General features: G+C 38.2%; 4 protein-coding genes and 1 long non-coding RNA gene across 6 annotated transcripts in view; 2 read left to right on the top strand and 3 right to left on the bottom strand.

Annotated features, from left to right (window-relative positions):
• Positions 1 to 25,075, top strand: part of tmem126a (transmembrane protein 126A) — a 592,581-nt gene that overhangs the window by 158,358 nt on the left and 409,148 nt on the right. The gene's annotated exons all lie outside the window — the stretch shown is intronic.
• LOC141775780 (uncharacterized) lies at positions 6 to 3,604 on the top strand. Its single transcript, XR_012595683.1, has 3 exons — positions 6 to 140; positions 1,487 to 1,627; positions 1,743 to 3,604. It is a non-coding gene; the product is annotated as an uncharacterized LOC141775780 (long non-coding RNA).
• Positions 3,616 to 4,908, bottom strand: LOC141775779 (C-X-C motif chemokine 10-like). Its single transcript, XM_074649458.1, has 5 exons — positions 4,733 to 4,908; positions 4,441 to 4,564; positions 4,049 to 4,126; positions 3,958 to 3,965; positions 3,616 to 3,885 (listed from the first exon to the last, which is right to left on the bottom strand). The coding sequence occupies exons 1-5, from the start codon at positions 4,794 to 4,796 to the stop codon at positions 3,806 to 3,808; spliced, it is 354 nt and encodes a 117-aa protein (XP_074505559.1). The 5' UTR covers positions 4,797 to 4,908; the 3' UTR covers positions 3,616 to 3,805.
• On the bottom strand, positions 11,938 to 13,155 carry LOC141775777 (C-X-C motif chemokine 10-like). The gene is made up of 4 exons (XM_074649454.1): positions 12,963 to 13,155; positions 12,670 to 12,793; positions 12,278 to 12,355; positions 11,938 to 12,114 (listed from the first exon to the last, which is right to left on the bottom strand). The coding sequence occupies exons 1-4, from the start codon at positions 13,024 to 13,026 to the stop codon at positions 12,036 to 12,038; spliced, it is 345 nt and encodes a 114-aa protein (XP_074505555.1). The 5' UTR covers positions 13,027 to 13,155; the 3' UTR covers positions 11,938 to 12,035.
• LOC141775778 (C-X-C motif chemokine 10-like) lies at positions 16,557 to 23,159 on the bottom strand. Of its 2 annotated transcripts, none has more exons than XM_074649456.1 (5): positions 23,000 to 23,159; positions 17,689 to 17,842; positions 17,396 to 17,519; positions 17,012 to 17,089; positions 16,557 to 16,848 (listed from the first exon to the last, which is right to left on the bottom strand). In XM_074649456.1, exons 2-5 carry the CDS (start codon positions 17,750 to 17,752, stop codon positions 16,770 to 16,772), a joined length of 345 nt encoding a protein of 114 aa, XP_074505557.1. In that variant the 5' UTR covers positions 17,753 to 17,842; positions 23,000 to 23,159; the 3' UTR covers positions 16,557 to 16,769. The 2 variants fall into 2 exon arrangements, with proteins under 2 accessions (XP_074505557.1, XP_074505558.1); XM_074649457.1 differs by having other exon boundaries at positions 17,689 to 17,800; positions 23,000 to 23,153.

The following is a 25,075-nucleotide window of genomic DNA, read 5'->3' on the forward strand; positions in this document are numbered from 1 at the left end:
GTGGAAGTATTCATCATCATCATCATCATCATCATTAACATCATCATCATCATCATCATGATCATCATCATCATCATCATGATCATCATCATCATGCCAGACTTAAAGCCCTGCAGCCTGTTTTGTGGTGCAATGTTAAGGTAATGTTTAAGTACCACAACAATATACCAACAAGCAGTGGTGGAAGAAGAACTCAGCTGTTACAAGTTAAAGTCCTGCATTCAAAATTTTAGTATATATAAAAAATAAAATAAAAATATAAATAAAATAATAAATATAAATATATAAATATATGTATATATTTTTAAATAAATATATATATTTAAAAACATATATGTATAAATAAAAGTTATGTATTCAAAATGTAGTATTTAAAAAATAAAAAATAAAGAACAAATAAAAAAAATAAAATATATATATATATATATATATATATATATATAAATATGTGTATATATTTAAAAACATATATATATATTTAAAAACATAAATATATATGTATGTATATATATTTAAAAACATATAAATATATATCTATTTATATATATATAAATAATAGTCCTGCATTCAAAATTTTATAATACAATAAACTATATAATAAAAAAATAAAAATAAAAAATATATATATATTTAAATAAATGTATATATTTAAATAAATATATACATATATATTAAAAAATATATGTATGTTTATATACTTATATATAAACATACATATATAAATATAAATATATGTATATATTTTTAAATAAATATATTAAAAAAATCTATATTAAAAAATAATTATATATATATATATATATGGCAAACTGCAGCCCAACAGGCAACAACAGCTGTCAGTGTGTCAGTGTGCTGACTTGACTATGACTTGCCCCCAAACTGCATGTGATTATCATAAAGTGGGCATGTCTGTAAAGGGGAGACTCGTGGGTACCCATAGAACCCATTTACATTCACATATCTTGAGGTCAGAGGTCAAGGGACCCCTTTGAAAATGGCCATGTCAGTTTTTCCTCACCAAAAGTTGGCGTAAGTTTGGAGCGTTATTTAACCTCCTTTGCAACAAGCTAGTATGACATGGTTGATACCGATGGATTCCTTAGCTTCATCTTCACTGCTTTAAAACTGAGCCTGCTACAACCTCCGATAGATAGATTGCGTTAATCAGTAAAGTCTTATCGATATATCAATATTTATTCGTTGATTATATATTGTATTATCAGTCTGAATCTGGAAAGTATCTAAAGTTATAAAGCTATAAATGTAGTGGAGTAAAAAGTACAGTATTTGCCTCTGAGATGTAGTCGAGTAGAAGTATGAAGTAGCAGGAAATGGAAATACTCCTTGTATAAAGTACAATAGCCTAGCTCAAAATTGAACTTAAGCAGTTGCAGTACTTGAGTAAAGTACTTTCTGTCACTAATCTAATTATTTTATTTCAAAATTGAGTGTGTGTATGTGTGTGTGTGTGTGTGTGTGTGTGCAGAGCATTACAGCCTATGAGAATCATCTGATCTGAGCCGCCCCTGTCAGTGAGTTGAGAGGGATCACATGGTGCTGGCAGGTTATTGACCCTGTAATCTCAGAGTCACCCTGCAGCTTTGGTGTCCTCTATTATCTGATACATGTAAGTACTAGTAAGACTCATTAATTGTGCCAAAAAGACACCTTAGAGAGCAACTCCCTCTGATATTTAATGCTTGGCAACCTAATTCTAAGCTATAATGACTTACACTTTGCAGATGACCTGGCACTACTATTGCACACTCAACAACAAATGCAGGAGAAGACCAACACCATAGCAACAACCTCTGCACAAGTTGGCCCCAACATTCACAAGGGCAAGACCAAAATCCTAAAGACCGGCACAACCAGCACTGACCCAGTCACACTAGAAGGTATAGTGCATTGGAAGAAATAACATCCTTCAACTACCTCGGGAGCATCATCGGCGAGCAGGGCGGCACAGATGCTGATGTAAGAACAAGAATCGTCAAAGCAACAACAGCATTTATACAGCTACACAACATCTGCAACTCAAAAGAACCAGTCCAAGGTCAGGCTATTTAACGCCTGTGTTATTGTCCAGATCAGAGACATGGAGAACAACTGTGATGACCACCAAGAAAGTGCAGACATTCATCAACACATGTTTGAGAAAGATTCTCCAGATTCGATGGCCTGACACCGTAAACAACAACAACAACAAGCTTTGGCAGATGAAGAAATCCCCAAAAGATGCTGGAAATGGCTAGGTCACACACTTCGTAAGCCTACAACAAACAACACCAGGCAAGCTTTATCCTGGAACCCGCAAAGAAAAAAGGAAAAGAGGAAGGTCCAAAGAACACCTGGTGCCGAGACCTCGAGGCAGACACCAAAAGAACGGGCTACACCTGGAACCAGCTGGAGAGAAAGGCCCAGGATAGAGACGGGTGGAGAAGCCTTGTTGACGGCCGACTCCCCAAGAGGGGTAAAAGGCCGAAGTGAGTAAGAAACCTAATTCTGCATGAGATCACAGGATGTAACCTGACATATAAACTGTGTTTCTTGCATTAGCAGCCCTGAACCACAAGGTGGCACTGTTGATATAAGACAACAAACAGTACTCAATGCTCCTAAGATTTTTTTTTTATTATTAAATAAATATTGAAATCACTAAAATGCATAAACTTGGTTCACGATACATGAATATATTTACAAAAACAGATACAAATAAATAAAGTTGTATCACCACCATCCCCTGCAGTCCAGGGGCCAGATGCATAGAACTCTGTGTAGATTCACAACTATGCATTCTTAACATCAGATGTATAAAGCTGCACACATACACCTGGTTATATTTTATAAATCTTAACCATTGTGAATCTGGGCACACATGCACAAGTCTCTAGAAAACTGTGTGTTCACATCATTTATACAAAATGCATTAAAGGCCCCATATCGTGCTCATTTTCAGGTTCATACTTGTATTTTGTGTTTCTACTAGAACATGTTTACATGCTGTAATGCTCAAAAAACTAATTATTTTCCTCGTACTGTCTGCCTGAATATCCCTGTATTTACCTTCTGTCTGAAACGCTCCGTTTTAGTGCAGTTCAACGGTATTGCAACGGAATTGCGTTGCTAGGCAACAGTTTGGGCCCATGTTTACTTCCTGTCAGCTGATGTTATTTACATACACTGCAACAGGAAAAAAACTGGGACACATTTTGAATGTTACCGTACCATAGACCTACAACAATGATAAATAAAAAAGTAAACAAAAAACAGTTATTCATTTCCATTTTTAAAAATCCCCAGGGAGCCACTGGAGAGGAGCTAAAGAGCCTCATGTGGCTCCGGAGTCGCAGGTTGCAGACCCCTGATCTATACTATATAAAGTCTATGCTTGCAACCTAAATCTGCATGAGATCACAGCATATGTAACCTGACATATCAACTGTATTTCTTGCATTGGCAGCTCTGAACCACAAGGTAGCACTGTTGAAATATAGGACACAAACAGTATCAGACTTGAAACAGAAAACAAGCACTCAGTGGTTCATTGATTTTTTTTTTTTATTATAAAAAAAAACACTAAAATGAACATAAAACTTGGTTCACAACACATTCATCTATTTACAAATACAGATAAAAGGAAAATAAAATAGAACAGATATATACTGTAAGTGCACATCAGTATAAATAGAAGATAAATAGACACATAGACAAATAAATTACATAGCATAGTTGAGGTGCCTTTGTTTGTGGGGGGGTTGGAGGTCATCTGAGCTTCTTCTTACTGCTCCGAGGAGATAAAGAGTCAGAAGCGAGCTGTGTCGGTGCTGCCTGAGGCGGAAGTGACCTCAGTTGGTCTGGCTGTAGTAGAGGTTTTAGGTTTTCCTGGAAATGACAATAAAAGCAGGAGAACACACATTAGACACGTTGTGGAGAAGGCATCATGTCACTCATTACTGTTGTTTCTATCAAATATGGAGATTCACTGAAAGATGAATATTAGTAGCTGGGTATTCAGGCTCAGATTCACGTCTGTAAATATACTCACATGATGGAAGCCATGAGTTTCTGCACCGTCTTCAGCTTGGGGTTCAGGCAATAGCGAAGGCCGCTGTTGGCAGTGACACTGTTGAAATGAACAGTAGAGGTGAGCTCAGGGTGAAGTGACTCTATTCACTGAATATAGTAGATAAACAGATACATCAATGATTCAGGCAGGTAGACTGATGACTACAAGTGCATTGAATGTGCAGGTTATTGTTGCTTTAGCAGCAGTTCATTATAATTTTCACTACAATTGAAGCCAGACTTGGATTAAAACGGCATTCTAGGTTGTATGGGTGCCAGGTTTACTGAGATATTAGCTTCCTAAATTATAATCTTCTAATCATGACACATTATTGCATCCCCGCATTCTTAAAGATTTTTAGTGTATCTTACACAATCTCCACTTTGTCACAGAAGATGGTTGCTGGGTAGATCTGGATGTCCTTTACGCTATTCCTCCCGTTGATTCTATTCTTGAAACGTCGACAGAGACACCGCTCTCCTGACATATCGTCGCCTAGAGGGAAAGACAAGGGGAGAAAAATCATTTAATTTATCGGAGTTTCTTTTTCACTCCACAGATTTCTTTGTACAGCTACCAAGATGTATACACATGTATAAAACAAACTTCACGTTGTCTATGTTAGAGTTGTAAATGCTGGAAAAAGTATTAAAAAAAACTTACGTTGGGCTTCAGAGATGCAGACGATGACAGCCAGGAGCAGAAACACTTTCATGATGTTGGACATTGTTGGTTTCCTCTTTGGTCAAGCTGGTGCGAGGATCAAAATCTTGTTCTTTGTGGTGAAGATGATAGAAAGGAGCTGTAACAAGTGCAGCTAGAGAGCAGAGTTTGTAGACAGGAGGGGAGAACTGTGATGAGTAGAGGTTGAGGGTCGCCTTAAATACTCTTCAGACTCATACATCATCATGCTTCCTGTGATCAAGGGAATTTTGTGAGACTGGAAAGTGAAACTTCAGAAACCACCTACTCACTCATCCCACTCGTTTTCCCCTGTGGTCACTAATGTAACTAGATTTTAAAAGTACATTTTAATATCATGTACGAGTTTAGGAATATAAAAACAAACTAAACTTAGGACTTATGATCAAATCTTTTTGGACATTTTGCACACATTTATTTTGATACCATGAAGAATAAAGAACCAAACAAATGGGTCAAAAGAAAATATTTATGAAAAATATCCGAGTTAATGACGGCATTAAGATCACCTGTGTTTTTATTTCCCATTTTTTCATATTTGCATTATAAAGTTAACACAAAACTCATGTCATATACAGTGTGCAGTGCTGGTAAGTGTGTCTTCCTGTCGAATGCATATAAGTAAATGTGGTTCATACAATTATCAAGCAAAGACACAACTGAACTGAATGTGTCTTGGTGAAAGTAAAATACCATAGAGGACAAATTACATATTTTTATTGTGTCATATTGTTCCATGACTTATCTGCCCTCCTTAGGTCACGGCTATGTGGTTGAAAGGAAATGGTCGGTTTCAGCAGAAAGCATGGTCTAAATGCCAGTATTAGTTTCATGTCCTCTTTCACTTTTGTACAATGTGACGTTCCATTACAACTTTTATTTTCCTTCTCTATTTTTGATATCCTTCTCTTTTCTTCTGTAGTTTGGCGACAAAAGATGCACCGACAGTGAAAAACACTTAGATTCTGCAGAAAACACCGCTTTCTTGTAACATACTATAGCTTTCCATTTGTAATGACAAGTATTAGAGATCACATGACCGTTAAAAAACAGAATGATAAAGGACCATAAAGGCAACAGAAGGTGACATATATACTGTATATATAGCCATATTACAGATAAAGGCAGGGCACTGGGAAAGATGTTATCTCCAAAATGTCAGCTTTCAGAAACTTAGATTAAAGGGACTGTATGTAACTTTTTACAATTATAAATCGTTTTTTTTATTGCAAATGAGGGAACAGATTTTAAACTAACCTAAAAATGTAGACCTTCCGCGACTTTCTGGGTTTCCTCTATCAGCCTGTAGACTGCTTTTTATGTGAAGGACTCAGGTCGGTGTCTCAGCGGATGTAAGCGCGAGTGCCTACTCTCTTCAGTGCAGCTACAGTGATAGCCAACGATAGCTAACAGTTGGTTAGAAATGACCTTGCACTACTATTTCACACTCAACAGCAAATGCAGGAGAAGACCAACACCGTAGCAACAACCTCTGCACAAGTTGGCCTCAACATTCACAAGGGCAAGACCAAAATCCTAAAGACCGGCACCACCAGCACTGACCCAGTCACGCTAGAAGGTACAGCGCATTGGAAAAAATAACATCCTTCAACTACCTTAGGAGCATCATCGACGAGCAGGGTGGCACAGATGCTGATGTAATAACAAGAATCGTCAAAGCAAGAACAGCATTTATACAGCTACACAACATCTGGAACTCAAAAGAACCAAACCAAGGTCAGGCTATTTAACACCTGTGTTATTGTTCAGATCAGAGACATGGAGAACAACTGTGATGACCACCAAGAACGTGCAGACATTCATCAACACATGTTTGAGAAAGATTCTCCAGATTCGATGGCCTGACACCATAAACAAAAACAACAACAACAAGCTTTGGCAGATGAAGAAATCCCCAAAAGATGCTGGAAATGGCTAGGTCACACACTCCGTAAGCCTACAACAAACAACACCAGGCAAGCTTTATCCTGGAACCCGCAAGGAAAAAAGGAAAAGAGGAAGGTCCAAAGAACACCTGGTGCTGAGACCTCGAGGCAGACACCAAAAGAACGGGCTACACCTGGAACCAGCTGGAGAGAAAGGCCCAGGATAGAGATGGGTGGAGGAGCCTTGTTGACGGCCTATTCCCCAAGAGGGGTAAAAGGCCTAAGTAAGTAAGTAACCTAATTCTGCATGAGATCACAGGATGTAACCTGACATATAAACTGTGTTTCTTGCATTAGCAGCCCTGAACCACAAGGTGGCACTGTTGATATAGGACAACAAACAGTACTCAATGCTCCTAAGATTTTTTTTTTATTATTAAATAAATATTGAAATCACTAAAATGCATAAACTTGGTTCACGATACATGAATATATTTACAAAAACAGATACAAATAAATAAAGTTGTATCACCACCATCCCCTGCAGTCCAGGGGCCAGATGCATAGAACTCTGTGTAGATTCACAACTATGCATTCTTAACATCAGATGTATAAAGCTGCACACATACACCTGGTTATATTTTATAAATCTTAACCATTGTGAATCTGGGCACACATGCACAAGTCTCTAGAAAACTGTGTGTACACATCATATGTGCCCCATATCGTGCTCATTTTCAGGTTCATACTTGTATTTTGTGTTTCTAATAGAACATGTTTACATGCTGTAATGTTCAAAAAACTAATTATTTTCCTCGTACTGTCTGCCTGAATATGCCTGTATTTACCCTTTGTCTGAAACGCTCCGTTTTAGTGCAGTTCAACGGAATTGCAACGGAATTGCAATGGAATTGCGTTCCTAGGCAACAGTTTGGGTCCATGTTTACTTCCTGTCAGCTGATGTTATTTACATACACTGCAACAGGAAAAAAACTGGGACACATTGAAAATGTTACCATACCATAGACCTACAACAATGATAAATAAAAATTAAAAAATAAATTGTAATTTTCCGAGAAAAAAATCTGAATATTATGATTATAAAGTCATAACTTTACGAGAAAAAAAGAAAATAAGACGTAAAATTACTACTTTATAATATTACTTTATACTCGTAAACCTATGACTTTACTATTGTAATATTACGACTTTTTTTCTCGTAAACCTACGACTTTATTATTGTAATATGACTTTTGTAGGGACCCACCAATGTGACTGGTGGCAAATGACCACATGAACTCAGTAACATGATCCTTGACCCATGGACTGAGCTCAGCTCAGTAGCCATTGGCTGAGGACTCAGCTCAGTAGCCATTGGCTACTGTAGCATTCACACATAGGTGTGAAATTCACCCAGGACAAAACCAGAGGAATCTCTTTGTTCCTGCTCTTTCTGCTCTTTCTTCTCACCTTTGCTGACCTGCAGGGGTGAGCTGCTGCTCTCCCCACCTAAGCTCTCTGATCTATGACCTGTTAGGAAACAGCCATAGGAACACAAGGATCTTCTAAGGCACAGGACGAGAGCCTGCCTTTTTACCAACTAACTTCAAGCAACAACCGCAAGGAAGTTAGCACCAAGCTATCAAGCTGCTGGGAAGAAGTATTGGAGTGATCAGCTTCCTCCAATATGCACAACTTGATTTGAGCACAGCAAAGACGACATCTTTGACTTGGAACCACAACTTCAGCACATGGAATTACAAACCCTTTTCTTCCATGGATTGGTAACGTACTGGGCTTACCTTAGCAGTAGCAATTGCACATGGCTGAGCAAGACTGTTCAACTTTGATTTCCAGAATGTACTTGTATTGATTTGGTTTAATGTTATTCATTGAGTTTGACTGTTGGGATATTATTTGTAGTTATGATATTTGGGTAGCTGGCTTCGCCACATCTGATGTGTTTAGTTTATGCTTCACATAGACAAGGTCTTGCATGCAAACTAACCATCTTTTCTAACCCACTGCATTATCTGACACACATTAAGATCACATACAGAAACTGTGAATTAGTTAAACATAAACATACAGCTTCAGATAATGTTAACCCCCATATCACCCCCCTCTCTGTCCTTTCTGAGCACATGCGTTCCGAAGAACGAAGAGGCCATGTTGGCAGCCATCTTTGATCCCGCCATCTTTGTAGTTTTACAGTGCTCGCCTGAAGCCATCTTGTCTGTCTCTCTCTCTCTCTCTCTCTCTCTCTCTCTCTCTCTCTCACACACACACACACACACACACACCCACACACACACACACACACACACACACACACACACACACACACACACGCACACATGCTCACACACTTTGTTTGGTTTGCTTAGTTTAGTTATTTAGTTAGATTAATATTGTGTTTTAAACCTTTATTATCTTGTAAATAAATGTTTGTGGAATATACATGCTGGTCTGTTTAATGTTGTACAAGAGTGAATAATGCCAACCTCTGCTATGTCAGGAACTCCGATATCCTTCAACCTTTACTATCCATTTTGGTTATAGTTAGTAATTTAATTATTAATCAACGTTCCGAATTGATAGTTTAGTATATTTATGAGATTATATTAACATTGTGGTTATTGGTCCCTGATTCCAGGGTGGTGCCCCGTTTATTATTAATGTTTATTGATAATTTTTATTAATATTAATAATTCTATTATTATTTATTAATTAATTTGCTAATAACCAAACCTGTTACTGCCAAATCCCTACATTTTGGTGCCCCGTGTGAGGCATAGTATTATTGTTGGCAAATTGTTCATAATTGTGCAATATTAATTTCCTGCATAATTTTTGGTCCAAAAGTTTTTACATTCTACACAACTGACCTGAATGTGTCTTGGTGACAGTAAAATACCATAGATGACATATTACATATTTTTATTGTGTCATATTGTCACATGACTTATCCACCCTCCTTAGGTCAGGGCCATGTGGTTGAAAGGAAATGCTCGGTTTCAGCAGAAAGCATGGTCTAAATGCAAGTTTCAGTTTTATGTCCTCGTTCACTTTTGTACAATGTGACGTTCCATTACAACTTTTATTTTCCTTCTCTATTTTTGATATCCTTCTCTTTTCTTCTGTAGTTTGGCCACAAAAGATGCAACGACAGTGAAAAACACTTAGATTCTGCAGAAAACACCGCTTTCTTGTAACATACTATAGCTTTCCATTTGTAAAGACAAGTATTAGAGATCCCATGACCTTTAAAAAACAGAATGATAAAGGACCATAAAGGCAACAGAAGGTTACATATATACACTGTATATATAGCCATATTACAGATAAAGGCAGGGCACTGGGAAAGATGTTATCTCCAAAATGTCAGCTTTCAGAAACTTAGATTAAAGGGACTGTATGTAACTTTTTACAAGTATAAATCGTTTTTTTTATTGCAAATGAGGGAACAGATTTTAAACTAACCTAAAAATGTAGACCTTCCGCGACTTTCTGGGTTTCCTCTATCAGCCTGTAGACTGCTTTTTATGTGTAGGACTCACGTCGGTGTCCCGGCGGATGTAAGCGCGTGTGCCTACTCTCTTCAGCGCAGCTACAGTGATAGCTAACGATAGCTAACGGTTGGTTAGAAATGGCGTCCGCTAACGCAAACAAACGACCAGCCTCCACCACAACTCAGACTCCAACACAAACTCCACGGAAGCACAAAAAAAAACCAAAGTTATATCTCGTGAAGTCCGTCTTGCAAAACAGAAATGTGACCGATGTCGGGGGGAAAACTAATGTTGTAGGAGATTAAGCCAGTGTGAAGATTGCGTGTGTGTGCACGTGGGAAGTGAGTGGTGAAGATAGAGAGAGCGAGCGACGGTAAGTGCGGGAGAAAACGAGAGTTAGTTTAGCTTTGAGAATATCAAGTGAATGCAGGGCTGGACTGGCCATCTGGCATACCGTGCGTTTTCCCGGTGGGCCGACGTCCTTTTGGGCCGATGTATGTCTTTTTTTTTTTGGCCCATAAAACAGAAAAATCGGCCCATTTCTTTTCCTTAATTTCCCAATCGCTCTGTTGTTGTTGTTGACTCCCGTTTTTCATCGCCATCTCCTGGTTTCCTCTCTGGGTCACAATTCGTATTTCTCCCAATTTATATCAAATTTACTTTTTTTTTTAACCTGTTTCTGGCAGTGTACAGCATGTGTAATCCTAAAAAAGGGACAGCAGGGGAAAAACAAATGAATTATAACTGATGAATATTAGTTTATGCTAGATATTCACATGTAAAGTTTATGCCAGAGGGGCGAATTATTCAGTTTTCTTTCCTGAGATTTAAAGGTAAAATTAGAAGTTTTAACATAAAAATGCTGTTGCAGTATACTTATTATTGTGTTATTTCCATTGTTTTAAAGTCACCAGAATTCAGGAAACAAAGTCTCTGAAACTCTAATTTTTTTTTTGTCCCAGTCCAGCCCTGAGTGAATGTACAGTGCAAGTTACAGTTTGTGCAGAAATAAATGCTTCAGCTCCTCAACACCAACAGAGGTTTCCCGCGTCTTGTTTCCCGGCGGCTGAGTGGAGTGACGGTGGGGGTTGTTTGGTAAGCCAACATTACAACCAAGCATGTGATATACATATACAGTGATATTTTAGCTGGCTAACATTGCTAACGTTAATCAACATGATGTCAATCACGATCAGTCTGGTGTGTGTTGTAACGGCCACAGGTGTCACTCTTAACAAGCGATTTCTGATTCTTACATTGAGTCCCTTTAACAGCCTTGTTGTACCGTCGTACCATAGACCTACAACAATGATAAATAAAAATGAAAATGTAAATAAAAAACAGTTATTCATTTACATTTTTAAAAATCCCCAGGGATCCTCTGGAGAGGAGCTAAAGAGCCTCATGTGGCTCCAGAGTCGCAGGTTGCAGACCCCTGATCTATACTATATAAAGTCTACGCTGGCAACCTAATTCTGCATGAGATCACAGCATATGTAACCTGACATATCAACTGTATTTCTTGCATTGGCAGCTCTGAACCACAAGGTGGCACTGTTGAAATATAGGACACAAACAGTATCAGACTTGAAACAGAAAACAAGCACTCAGTGGTTCATTGATTTTTTTCTTTTTTTTATTATAAAAAACACTAAAACTTGGTTCACAACACATTAATCTATTTACAATTACAGATAAAAGGAAAATAAAATAGAACAGAGATATACTGTAAGTGCACATCAGTATAAATAGAAGATAAATAGACACATAGACAAAAAAATTACATAGCATAGTTGAGGTGCCTTTGTTTGTTGGGGGGTTAGAGGTCATCTGAGCTTCTTCTTACTGATCCGAGGAGATAAAGAGTCAGAAGCGAGCTGTGTCGGTGCTGCCTGAGGCGGAAGTGACCTCAGTTGGTCTGGCTGTAGTAGAGGTTTTAGGTTTCCTGGAAATGACAATAAAAGCAGGAGAACACACATTAGACACGTTGTGGAGAATGCATCATGTCACTCATTACTGTTGTTTCTATCAAATATGGAGATTCACTGAAAGATGAATATTATTAGCTGGGTATTCAGGCTCAGATTCACGTCTGTAAATATACTCACATGATGGAAGCCATGAGTTTCTGCACCGTCTTCAGCTTGGGGTTCAGGCAATAGCGAAGGCCGCTGTTGGCGGTGACACTGTTGAAATGAACAGTAGAGGTGAGCTCAGGGTGAAGTGACTCTATTCACTGAATATAGTAGATAAACAGATACATCAATGATTCAGGCAGGTAGACTGATGACTACAAGTGCCTTGAATGTGCAGGTTATTGTTGCTTTAGCAGCAGTTCATTATAATTTTCACTATAACTGAGGCCAGACTTGGATTAAAACGGCATTCTAGGTTGTATGGGTGCCAGGTTTACTGAGATATAAGCCTCCTAAATTATAATCTTCTAATCATGACACATTATTGCATCCCCACATTCTTAAAGATTTTTAGTGTATCTTACACAATCTCCACTTTGTCACAGAAGATGGTTGCTGGGTAGATCTGGATGTCCTTTACGCTATTCCTCCCGTTGATTCTATTCTTGAAACGTCGACAGAGACACTGCTCTCCTGACATATCGTCGCCTAGAGGGAAAGACGAGGGGAGAAAAATAATTTAATTTTATTGTAGTTTCTTTTTCACTGCACAGATTTCTTTGTACAGCTACCAAGATGTATACACATGTATAAAACAAACTTCACGTTGTCTATGTTAGAGTTGTAAATGCTGGAAAAAGTATTAAAAAAAACTTACGTTGGGCTTCAGAGATGCAGACGATGACAGCCAGGAGCAGAAACACTTTCATGATGTTGGACATTGTTGGTTTCCTCTTTGGTCAAGCTGGTGCTAGGATCAAAATCTTGTTCTTTGTGGTGAAGATGATAGAAAGGAGCTGTAACAAGTGCAGCTAGAGAGCAGAGTTTGTAGACAGGAGGAGAACTGTGATGAGTAGAGGTTGAGGGTCGCCTTAAATACTCTTCAGACTCACACATCATCATGCTTCCTGTGATCAAGGGAATTTTGTGAGACTGGAAAGTGAAACTTCAGAAACCACCTACTCACTCATCCCACTTGTTTTCCCCTGTGGTCACTAATGTAACTAGATTTTAAAAGTACATTTTAATATCATGTACGAGTTTAGGAATATAAAAACAAACTAAACTTAGGACTTATGATCAAATCTTTTTGGACATTTTGCACACATTTATTTTGATACCATGAAGAATAAAGAACCAAACAAATGGGTCAAAAGAAAATATTTATGAAAAATATCCGAGTTAATGACGGCATTTAGATCACCTGTGTTTTTATTTCCCATTTTTTACTTATTTGCATTATAAAGTTAACACAAAACTCATGTCATATACAGTGTACAGTGCTGGTATGTGTGTCTTCCTGTCGAATGCATATAAGTACATGTGGTTCATACAATTATCAAGCAAAGACACAACTGAATTGAATGTGTCTTGGTGACAGTAAAATACCATAGATGACAAATTACATATTTTTATTGTGACATATTGCCCCTTCTGTCACAAAGTAAAATATAAAAAATGCCAAATCATTTTGGAGAGTGCTAATCCTCCATTTCTGATAGACTTTAAAAATGCTTTCGGATGAAATTTCAATCAAGTTAGTTTAGATTTGCGTGGACTGTTTTATATTTGGCAACAAGTGTGGGCTGGTGATCTTTACAACGCCTGGTTCTGGATGTATTTCATGTGCATCAGTGGTTAACACCTTCAGCGCTCATACAGCGCCAAATCAATCGCGCGAGTGCTCGGCAAGTATGATCTCATTTCTTTCCACTGTAGTTGCGTGGTAGTTTACACTGTCATGACATTTGAGGTGTGAATAAGACAGATATCAGTAATATCTGATGGATTCTGATCTTCATCTCCTTATTATATATTCTGTAGTTGTTAAGATATTAAAGCCACAGTCAGTCAGATAGATCTTATCCGCTCTCCTTAGGTCAGGGCCATGTGGTTGAAAGGAAATGCTCGGTTTCAGCAGAAGTATGGTCTAAATGCAAGTTTCAGTTTTATGTCCTCGTTCACTTTTGTACAATGTGACGTTCCAGTTCAACTTTTATTTTCCTTCTCTATTTTTGATATACTTCTCTTTTCTTCTGTAGTTTTGCCACAAAAGATGCAACGACAGTGAAAAACACTTAGATTCTGCCGAAAACACCGCTTTCTTGTAACATATAGCTTTCCATTTCTAATGACAAGTATTAGAGATCACATGACCGTTAAAAAACAGAATGATAAAGGACCATAAAGGCAACAGAAGGTGACATATATATATATATACTGTATATATAGCCATATTACAGATAAAGGCAGGGCACTGGGAAAGATGTTATCTCCAAAATGTCAGCTTTCAGAAACTTAGATTAAAGGGACTGTATGTAACTTTTTACAAGTATAAATCGTTTTTTTTATTGCAAATGAGGGAACAGATTTTAAACCAACCTAAAAATGTAGACCATCCGCGACTTTCTGGGTTTCCTCTATCAGCCTGTAGACTGCTTTTTATGTGTAGGACTCACGTCGGTGTCCCAGCGGATGTAAGCGCGTGTGCCTACTCTCTTCAGCCCAGCTACAGTGATAGCTAACGATAGCTAACAGTTGGTTAGAAATGGCGTCCGCTAACGCAAACAAACGACCAGCCTCCACCACAACTCAGACTCCAACACAAACTCCACGGAAGCACAAAAAAAACAAAGTTATATCTCGTGAAGTCCATCTTGCAAAACAGGAATGTGACCGATGTCGGGGGGAAAACTAGTGTTGTAATTAAGCCAGTGTGAAGAGTTTGTGTGTGTGTGCACGTGGGAAGTGAGTGGTGAAGCAAGAGAGAGCGAGCGACGGCAAGTGCGTGAGAAAACGAGAGTTAGTTTAGCTTTGAGAATATCAAGTGAATGCAGGGCTGGACTGGCCATCTGGCATACCGTGAGTTTTCCCGGTGGGCCAACGTCCTTTTGGGCCGACGTATGTCTTTTTTTTTTTTGGCCCATAAAACAGATAAATCGGCCCATTTTTTTTTTCCTTAATTGACACTGGGCTGGCCCAATCGCTCTGTTGTTGTTGTTGACTCCCGTTTTTCATCGCCCTCTCCTGGTTTCCTCTCTGGGTCACAATTCATATTTCTCCCAATTTATATCAAATTTACTTTTTTTAAACCTGTTTCTGGCAGTGTACAGCATGTGTAATCCTAAAAAAGGGACAGCAGGGGCAAAAAAAAATTAATTATAACTGATCAATATTAGTTTATTCTAGATATTCAGATGCAAAGTTTATGCCAGAGGGGCAAATTATTCAGTTTTCTTTCCTGAGATTTAAAGGTAAAATTAGAAGTTTTAGCATAAAAATGCTGTTGCAGTGTACTTATTGTGTTATTTTCATTGTTTTAAAGTCACCAGAATTCAGGAAACAAAGTCTCTGAAACTCTAATTTTTCTGGGGGACGACCACCAGACCCCCCGCTTTGGTTTTAAATCTTCCATATTTTTGAGGTCTCAAGGTTGGCGAGTATGCAAAACAACCACATTCGAGGGGATTTCCTCGAACAGAGCCTTCAGCAAAACGTGGTACACACAGCACAGATAACCGGTGATGGGGCCGGTCGGGGACAAAATGCAAGGGCTGATTTTTTGTCCCAGTCCAGCCCTGAGTGAATGTACAGTGCAAGTTACAGTTTGTGCAGAAATAAATGCTTCAGCTCCTCAACACCAACAGAGGTTTCCCGCGTCTTGTTTCCCGGCGGCTGATTGGAGTGATGGTGGGGGTTGTTTGGTAAGCCAACATTACAACCAAGCATGTGATATACGTATACAGTTATATTTTAGCTGGCTAACGTTGCTAACGTTAATCAACATGATGTCAATCACGATCAGTCTGGTGTGTTGTAACGGCCACAGGTGTCACTCTTAACAAGCGATTTCTGATTCTTACATTGAGTCCCTTTAACAGCCTTGAGGTACCGTCGTACCATAGACCTACAACAATGATAAATAAAAATGAAAATGTAAACAAAAAACAGTTATTCATTTACATTTTAAAAAATCCCCAGGGATCCTCTGGAGAGGAGCTAAAGAGTTGCATGTGGCTCCTTGAGTCGCAGGTTGCAGACCCCTGATCTATACTATATAAAGTCTACGCTGGCAACCTAATTCTGCATGAGATCACAGCATATGTAACCTGACATATCAACTGTATTTCTTACATTGGCAGCTCTGAACCACAAGGTGGCACTGTTGAAATATAGGACACAAACAGTATCAGACTTGAAACAGAAAACAAGCACTCAGTGGTTCATTGATTTTTTTCTTTTTTTTATTATAAAAAAACACTAAAACTTGGTTCACAACACATTAATCTATTTACAATTACAGATAAAAGGAAAATAAAATAGAACAGAGATATACTGTAAGTGCACATCAGTATAAATAGAAGATAAATAGACAAAAAAATGTCAGCATAGTTGAGGTGTCTTTCTTTGTGGGGGGGTTGGAGGTCATCTGAGCTTCTTCTTACTGATCCGAGGAGATAAAGAGTCAGAAGCGAGCTGTGTCGGTGCTGCCTGAGGCGGAAGTGACCTCAGTTGGTCTGGCTGTAGTAGAGGTTTTAGGTTTCCTGGAAATGACAATAAAAGCAGGAGAACACACATTAGACACGTTGTGGAGAATGCATTATGTCACTCATTACTGTTGTTTCTATCAAATATGGAGATTCACTGAAAGATGAATATTAGTAGCTGGGTATTCAGGCTCAGATTCACGTCTGTAAATATACTCACATGATGGAAGCCATGAGTTTCTGCACCGTCTTCAGCTTGGGGTTCAGGCAATAGCGAAGGCCGCTGTTGGCGGTGACACTGTTGAAATGAACAGTAGAGGTGAGCTCAGGGTGAAGTGACTCTATTCACTGAATATAGTAGATACATCAATGATTCAGGCAGGTAGACTGATGACTACAAGTGCCTTGAATGTGCAGGTTATTGTTGCTTTAGCAGCAGTTCATTATAATTTTCACTACAACTGAAGCCAGACTTGGATTAAATCGCCATTCTAGGTTGTATGGGTGCCAGGTTTACTGAGATATTAGCCTCCTAAATTATAATCTTCTAATCATGACACATTATTGCATCCCCACATTCATAAAGATTTTTAGTGTATCTTACACAATCTCCACTTTGTCACAGAAAATGGTTGCTGGGTAGATCTGGATGTCCTTTACGCTATTCCTCGCGTTGATTTTATTCTTGAAACGTCGACAGAGACACTGCTCTCCTGACATATCGTCGCCTAGAGGGAAAGACAAGGGGAGAAAAATCATTTAATTTCATTGGAGTTTCTTTTTCACTGCACAGATTTCTTTGTACAGCTACCAAGATGTATACACATGTATAAAACAAACTTCACGTTGTCTATGTTAGAGTTGTAAATGCTGGAAAAAGTATTAAAAAAAACTTACGTTGGGCTTCAGAGATGCAGACGATGACAGCCAGGAGCAGAAACACTTTCATGATGTTGGACATTGTTGGTTTCCTCTTTGGTCAAGTTGGTGCTAGGATCAAAATCTTGTTCTTTGTGGTGAAGATGATAGAAAGGAGCTGTAACAAGTGCAGCTAGAGAGCAGAGTTTGTTGACAGGAGGAGAACTGTGATGAGTAGAGGTTGAGGATCGCCTTAAATACTCTTCAGACTCACACATCATCATGCTTCCTGTGATCAAGGGAATTTTGTGAGACTGGAAAGTGAAACCTCAGAAACCACCTACTCACTCATCCCACTCGTTTTCCCCTGTGGTCACTAATAATGTAACTATACTTTAAAAGTACATTTTTATATCATGTACGAGTTTAGGAATATAAAAGCAAACTAAACTTAGGACTTATGATCAAATCTTTTTGGACATTTTGCACACATTTATTTTGATACCATGAAGAATAAAGAACCAAACAAATGGGTCAAAAGAAAATATTTATGAAAAATATCCGAGTTAATGACGGCATTAAGATCACCTGTGTTTTTATTTCCCATATTTTACTTATTTGCATTATAAAGTTAACACAAAACTCATGTCATATACAGTGCACAGTGCTGGTAAGTGTGTCTTCCTGTCGAATGCATATAAGTAAATGTGGTTCATACAATTATCAAGCAAAGACACAACTGAACTGAATGTGTCTTGGTGACAGTAAAATACCATAGACGACACATTACATATTTGTATTGTGTCATATTGTCCCTTCTGTCACAAAGTAAAATATAAAAAATGCCAAATCATTTTGGAGAGTGCTAATCCTTTAATTCTGATAGACTTTAAAAATGCTTTCGGATGAAATTTCAATCAAGTTAGTTTAGATTTGCGTGGACTGTTTTATATTTGGCAACAAGTGTGGGCTGGTGATCTTTACAACGCCTGGTTCTGGATGTATTTCATGTGCATCAGTGGTTAACACCTTCAGCGCTCATACAGCGCCAAATCAATCGCGCGAGTGCTCGGCAAGTATGATCTCATTTCTTTCCACTGTAGTTGCGTGGTAGTTTACACTGTCATGACATTTGAGGTGTGAATAAGACAGATATCAGTAATATCTGATGGATTCTGATCTTCATCTCCTTATTATATATTCTGTAGTTGTTAAGATATTAAAGCCACAGTCAGTCAGATAGATCTTATCCGCTCTCCTTAGGTCAGGGCCATGTGTTTGAAAGGAAATGCTCGGTTTCAGCAGAAGTATGATCTGAATGCAAATTTCAGTTTTATGTCCTCTTTCACTTTTGTACAATCTGACGTTCCATTACAACTTTTATTTTCCTTCTCTATTTTTCATATCCTTCTCTTTTTTTCTGTAGTTTGGTCACAAAAGATGCAGCGACAGTGAAAAACACTTTGATTCGCCGAAAACACTTCTTTCTTGTAACATACTATAGCTTTAGTATTAGAGATCACATGACCGTTGAAAAACAGAATAATAAAAGGACCATAAAGGCAACAGAAGGGGACATATACGTATATGCTGTATATATAGCCATATTACAGATAAAGGCAGGGCACTGGGAAAGATGTTATCTCCAAAATGTCAGCTTTCAGAAACTTAGATTAAAGGGACTGTATGTAACTTTTTACAATTATAAATCGTTTTTTTATTGCAAATGAGGGAACAGATTGTAAACTAACCTGAAAATGTAGACCTTCCGCGACTTTCTGGGTTTCCTCTATCAGCATGTAGACTGCTTTTTATGTGAAGGACTCATGTCGGTGTCCCAGCGGATGTAAGCGCGTGTGCCTACTCTCTTCAGCGCAGCTACAGTGATAGCTAACGATAGCTAACGGTTGGTTAGAAATGGCGTCCGCTAACGCAAACAAGCGACCAGCCTCCACCACAACTCAGACTCCAACACAAACTCCACGTAAGCACAAAAAAAAACAAAGTTATATCTCGTGAAGTCCGTCTTGCAAAACAGAAATGTGACCGATGTCGGGTGGAAAACTAGTGTTGTAGGAGATTAAGCCAGTGTGAAGAGTGTGTGTGTGTGCACGTGGGAAGTGAGTGGTGAAGCAAGAGAGAGAGAGCGACGGCGAGTGCGTGAGAAAACGAGAGTTAGTTTAGCTTTGAGAATATCAAGTGAATGCAGGGCTGGACTGGCCATCTGGTATACCGTGCGTTTTCCCGGTGGGCCGACGTCCTTTTGGGCCGACGTATGTCTTTTTTTTTTTGGCCCATAAAACAGATAAATCGGCCCATTTCTTTTCCTTAATTGACACTGGGCTGGCCCAATCGCTCTGTTGTTGTTGTTGACTCCCGTTTTTCATCGCCCTCTCCTGGTTTCCTCTCTGGGTCACAATTCGTTGGCGAGTATGCAAAACAACCACATTTGAGGGGATTTCCTCGAACAGAGCCTTCAACAAAACGTGGTACACACAGCACAGATAACCGGTGATGGGGCCGGTCGGGGCCAAAATGCCAGGGCTGATTTTTTGTCCCAGTCCAGCCCTGAGTGAATGTACAGTGCAAGTTACAGTTTGTGCAGAAATAAATGCTTCAGCTCCTCAACACCAACAGAGGTTTCCCGCGTCTTGTTTCCCGGCGGCTGAGTGGAGTGACGCTGGGGGTTGTTTGGTAAACCAACATTACAACCAAACATGTGATATACATATACAGTGATATTTTAGCTGGCTAACATTGCTAACGTTAATCAACATGATGCCTGTCAATCACGTTCAGTCTGGTGTGTTGTAATGGCCTTAACAAGCGATTTCTGATTCTTACATTGAGTCCCTTTAATAGTCTTGTTTTCAAGATCCAAGATGACGCCAACTACGGCTGCATCGGCGAGTTGGTGCGCGCTGTTTTTCTTGTTTTTATTATTTTAATTTTACTGCTTATTTCTACACCAACAAACCAAAGCAAATTCCTAGTGTATACCTGATACACCTGGCAATAAACAAGATTCTGATTTACGGGGTTGGTTCCCCAGTGATAAATAAATAAAACACATTTCATCACCTCTTACCTGTAATGGTTTCTAGACATGTAGAACATTTTAAAGGTCTTACTTCTCCAGGTTTTGAGATGTATATTTCCCCTTTTTGGGGGTGAAAGCAGAAGTCTCAGAGGTCGATATCTCAAATCCCGGGCAAGTTAAACCAAAACTACCTACATGGTTGGAGCTCCCCTCGAGGGAACTGTGAAAATGTGATATTTTTCTAATCTGGGTGAAACGACCCTTTAAACCTGATGACAGTGCATTTTTTAAGACAATCCAATGGGTTTCATGAGCAAGTGGAGCATATACTATCCTACAATTTATCTTAAAAAACGTCATCGTTCTCAAGTGTTAATCCTGAGTTTTTTTATTTGTTTATTTAATTTATTATTATTATTATTATTATTATTATTATTATTACTACTTTTTTCTCTTTGTATTATTTTTTTAATTTTTATTTTCTTCTTTTTTCTTTATTTCTTTATTTTATTTCAATTTTGAATGCTGATGTTTTCTCTAGTGTATTTATTGTGTTCATCTAATAGCTCAACTAATTAAAAATTGGTTTATAAACTATTGTAATTACGAACTGTAAATTGCATATACGAAAACAACCTCGAAATAAGGGGAAAAAATAAAGTATATATATATAAAAAATTGTTTACTGTAAAAATTTATTTTTGCTTGATGTTCGACCAGCTACATTTCGTAAACCTGTAAAAAGAGACAGAGTTTGTCGGATTCTTTAGAAATCTAATTTAGGACACTGGGGTCTTCCCTGACAAAGAGCAGGGAAAGGGACTTTCATTTATTTCTACAGACCACTAAACAACAGTGGTCAGAAAGCGTTTACTTCTCTAAAACAAACTGTCAAAGCAGAGAGCACATGACACGAAGCAAATCCTTTTCCAACACAAGAAAAGTAAGAATAGAACAATGTAAGTCATTTCTAGCTCTACTGTGGTCGACTTATCGGGGGATTTATTTATTTATCACGCGGTGGCTTGAAGTGGTGCAGTATACTTCACCACCTCTGATGAACTCCATTTTCATACTGACGGACAGACTGCACTTAGCAAGCTTGAATATTTTATACTTCCCTTCAGTTAATATTTCATGAGTTTTACTTATTGGGGAGAGTGCACCATCAGTAAAGTAGCAGCATGTTCCATGAATACACTCTGAATGGTACAGAAACAAAAGGGGGGACTCAGCACAGTTCATGGAAAAGTTTTATTCTATAGTTGCCCTATTGGCTGTGTAGGGGTGACTGTGGGTTTGGGTATACGCGAGGGAATTACCAACCATAACTATCTTTAATAATTCACGTTTCCTTTTGTTGAAGCGGTGCGGCTCTTTGTACAAAAGCGCCTTTACCACAAAGTGTGGCCCTGTGTAGGAATGAACCGAAAGGAACTAATGTCAGCAGACTCTCTTCCTCTGCAGACGTTGGGGGTATACAGTCTGGTGTAGTTGCACTTCTCATTTCATTTTAAAAGCAAATTCTATGATCAGCGGAAAAAACTGATGAAATACAAAGCGAATTGCGGGAAATGTTAAGAAAATGTTGGATTGACAACAAACAAATCCGTGGTGGAAGAAGTAGCACTCTGATCCTTTACTTTTAGTAAAAGTACCATTTCAACTAGTTAAAGTACTCCAGTTCTGCATTCAAACTCCTGAAGTCAAAGTACACACAAGTATTAACAGCAAACTGTTAAAGTATCGACAGTAAAAGTACTCAATGGCCCTTGTCAGTGATACATTACATGATTGTTAATACTGATCAACTAGGTCAGGGGTCAGCAACCTTTACTATCAAAAGAGCCATTTTAGGCAAGAAAAAAAAAAAAAAATCTGTCTGGATCTGCAAAACATTTGATCATTGTGATGAAGGTAACACAGTTTATAGTCTAAGTATATAGTATATAAGTCTAATGCAGTGAGGGCCAAAGAGACAATGTACTACGGAGTATTAGGGCCACATTGAGGGAAAAAAATCTGAGATTTACAGAATAAAGTCATAACTTTATGAGAATAAAGTCAGAACTTTACGAGAAAAAAAGAAAATAAAACATAAAATTACTACTTTATAACATTATGACTTTATTCTCATAATACTACGACTTTTTCCTCGCAAATTTATGACTTTATTCTCATTTTAATGCCAGGTGTAAAGGTGTTCACAGCTGATGGATGCAAGACAGGTATGGAGGAACCAAACACAGACTCAGAGACCAGCAGATTTAATGAAGCTACTTTAATAGTGTAACAAAAAAAAGATCTTACAGACTGAGAGTCCACAAGGCAGGCAGGGACAGGAGGTAGATCATAGGCAAACAAACTCCTCGCAGCAACAGAGACAACACCGACACAGAACAAAGGACCTCTGAGCTGATAGTATAAGTAGTGAGAACAGGTGAGCAGGAGGTCAGGTGACTGCAGGGCTAACGAGGGACAGGTGAGACTAATCAGGGCAGGGCAGACAATCCGGACACACAGAGACAGGAAGTGAAGCAATCTGAAACGAGCGGGAAGGTGAGTAAGAAAATAAAACAGGAAACACAAAATATGCATGCTTTATGTTTCCTGTTTTAGTTTGTTACTCACCTTCCTGCTCGCTCCAAAGAAAATAAAACAGAAAACAGAAAGCATGCATGTTTTATGTTTCCTGTTTCCTGTTTTCCAAAAAAAAATATGTCTGGAGCCGCAAAACATTTGATCATTGTGATGAAGGTGACACAGTTTATAGTCTAAGTATATGGTTTATAAGTTTAATGCAGTGAGGGCCAAAGTGACAATGTACTACAGAGTATTAGGGCCACATGGAGGGAAAAAACATCTGAGATTTACAGAATAAAGTCATAACTTTACGAGAAAAAAAGAAAATAACACATAAAATTACCAATATATAATATTATGACTTTATTCTCATAATACTACGACGTTTTTCTCTTAAACTTCTGACTTTATACTCATTATATTACGACTTTTTTTCTTGTAAACTTTTGACTTTATTCTTGTAATATTACGACTTTATTCTCGAATTCTCAGATTTATTTATTTTTTCCTCAATGTGGCCCTAATACTGAATGATGAATAATGATAATGATAAATAAAAATGAAAATTTAAACGAAAAACAGTTATTCATTTCCACTTTTATAAATCCGCATGGAGCCTCTGGAGAGGAGCTAAAGAGACGCAGGTTGCTGACCCGTTGCATTCGGCTGTTGTACAAATAGTTTTTATGTTGAGTTGATGATGCAGGTCAAACGGCTACGCATCAGTTTCACTTGATATGTTTAAGGGATTGTTCCTTTGTGTGGTTCCTAACTGTGGCTGATTCCCTACCCAGCATGGTCGAAACCATTCCTTATTTTTAGAAAAGAAAGTCCCATATTATTCAGTTCAAATTGTGTTCAAATACATATATATAAATACATATTAAGATAACAGACAAGTAAGAATGATGTTTTACAAATAATTAAATTGGGTGATTTTGTTTTTTTGCCTCAGAGGCTGAGCAATAACAATAACGAAACCTGACCACCCTGGGCGGGGGTATTATTATTATGTGTAATATGTGTAATAATGTGCATTTATGCAGTTCATATGCAGTCATCCCTGTACTGTCTTGACTAACTATCAGTTTGGTGTCAACGGGCCTCGTCTCTCATGTTAGTGTGGTGATGTAAGTGTGAAAAGGGAGACCGCATGAGACTCTTCGAAACTTTCCAGCCCCTAAAAGACGGTTTTCCTGTGACAGTGAAGGTGCTTTTTCTCTCTTACATCAGAATGTATGTTTCCCCCCAACCAGGAAGACAGTCTAACCCCGAGGGGTTTGTTTAAAGCGTGTATGAATATCTAAATGCTCGTGTTTCTTCCCCCGTCGGACGTTATTTTTAGCAATGATGCTGCAAGTACAACATTATCATTACAGATAGGAAGGTTGGATAAATCTACAGAACTAATAAGAGCCAAGTTTAGATGAACCAGAATGATCCTTTAAGCTTTTTGGATAAGCTGAAACATCTTCTATGTCGTTGTTATGTTTAGCTTTTAATGACTTGCAAGATAATATTTAACTTTTATTAGAACCTATCTGGAAAATTCACTCTATTTTGTTTATGGTGCTCAAAGAATTACACAGTTCACAGTGTATGAAGCAATGAGCTTTTCTCTGGTAAGACAAGTTGCTGTTGAAATTCTCAAATGTAAATTTATATACAGGTATATCAAAACATGGTCAAATAAAACCTACTCTATTTGCGCTGGAATATGTTTTGCCCTCTAATGTGCCAGTTTTCAATAAAATGTATATTTTATGTCCCTCCATGGCTTATAGGAGATTATGTAAAGTGGCC

The sequence above is a fragment of the Sebastes fasciatus genome, chromosome 10, assembly GCF_043250625.1.
Source record: "Sebastes fasciatus isolate fSebFas1 chromosome 10, fSebFas1.pri, whole genome shotgun sequence".
Lineage (NCBI taxonomy): Eukaryota > Metazoa > Chordata > Actinopteri > Perciformes > Sebastidae > Sebastes > Sebastes fasciatus.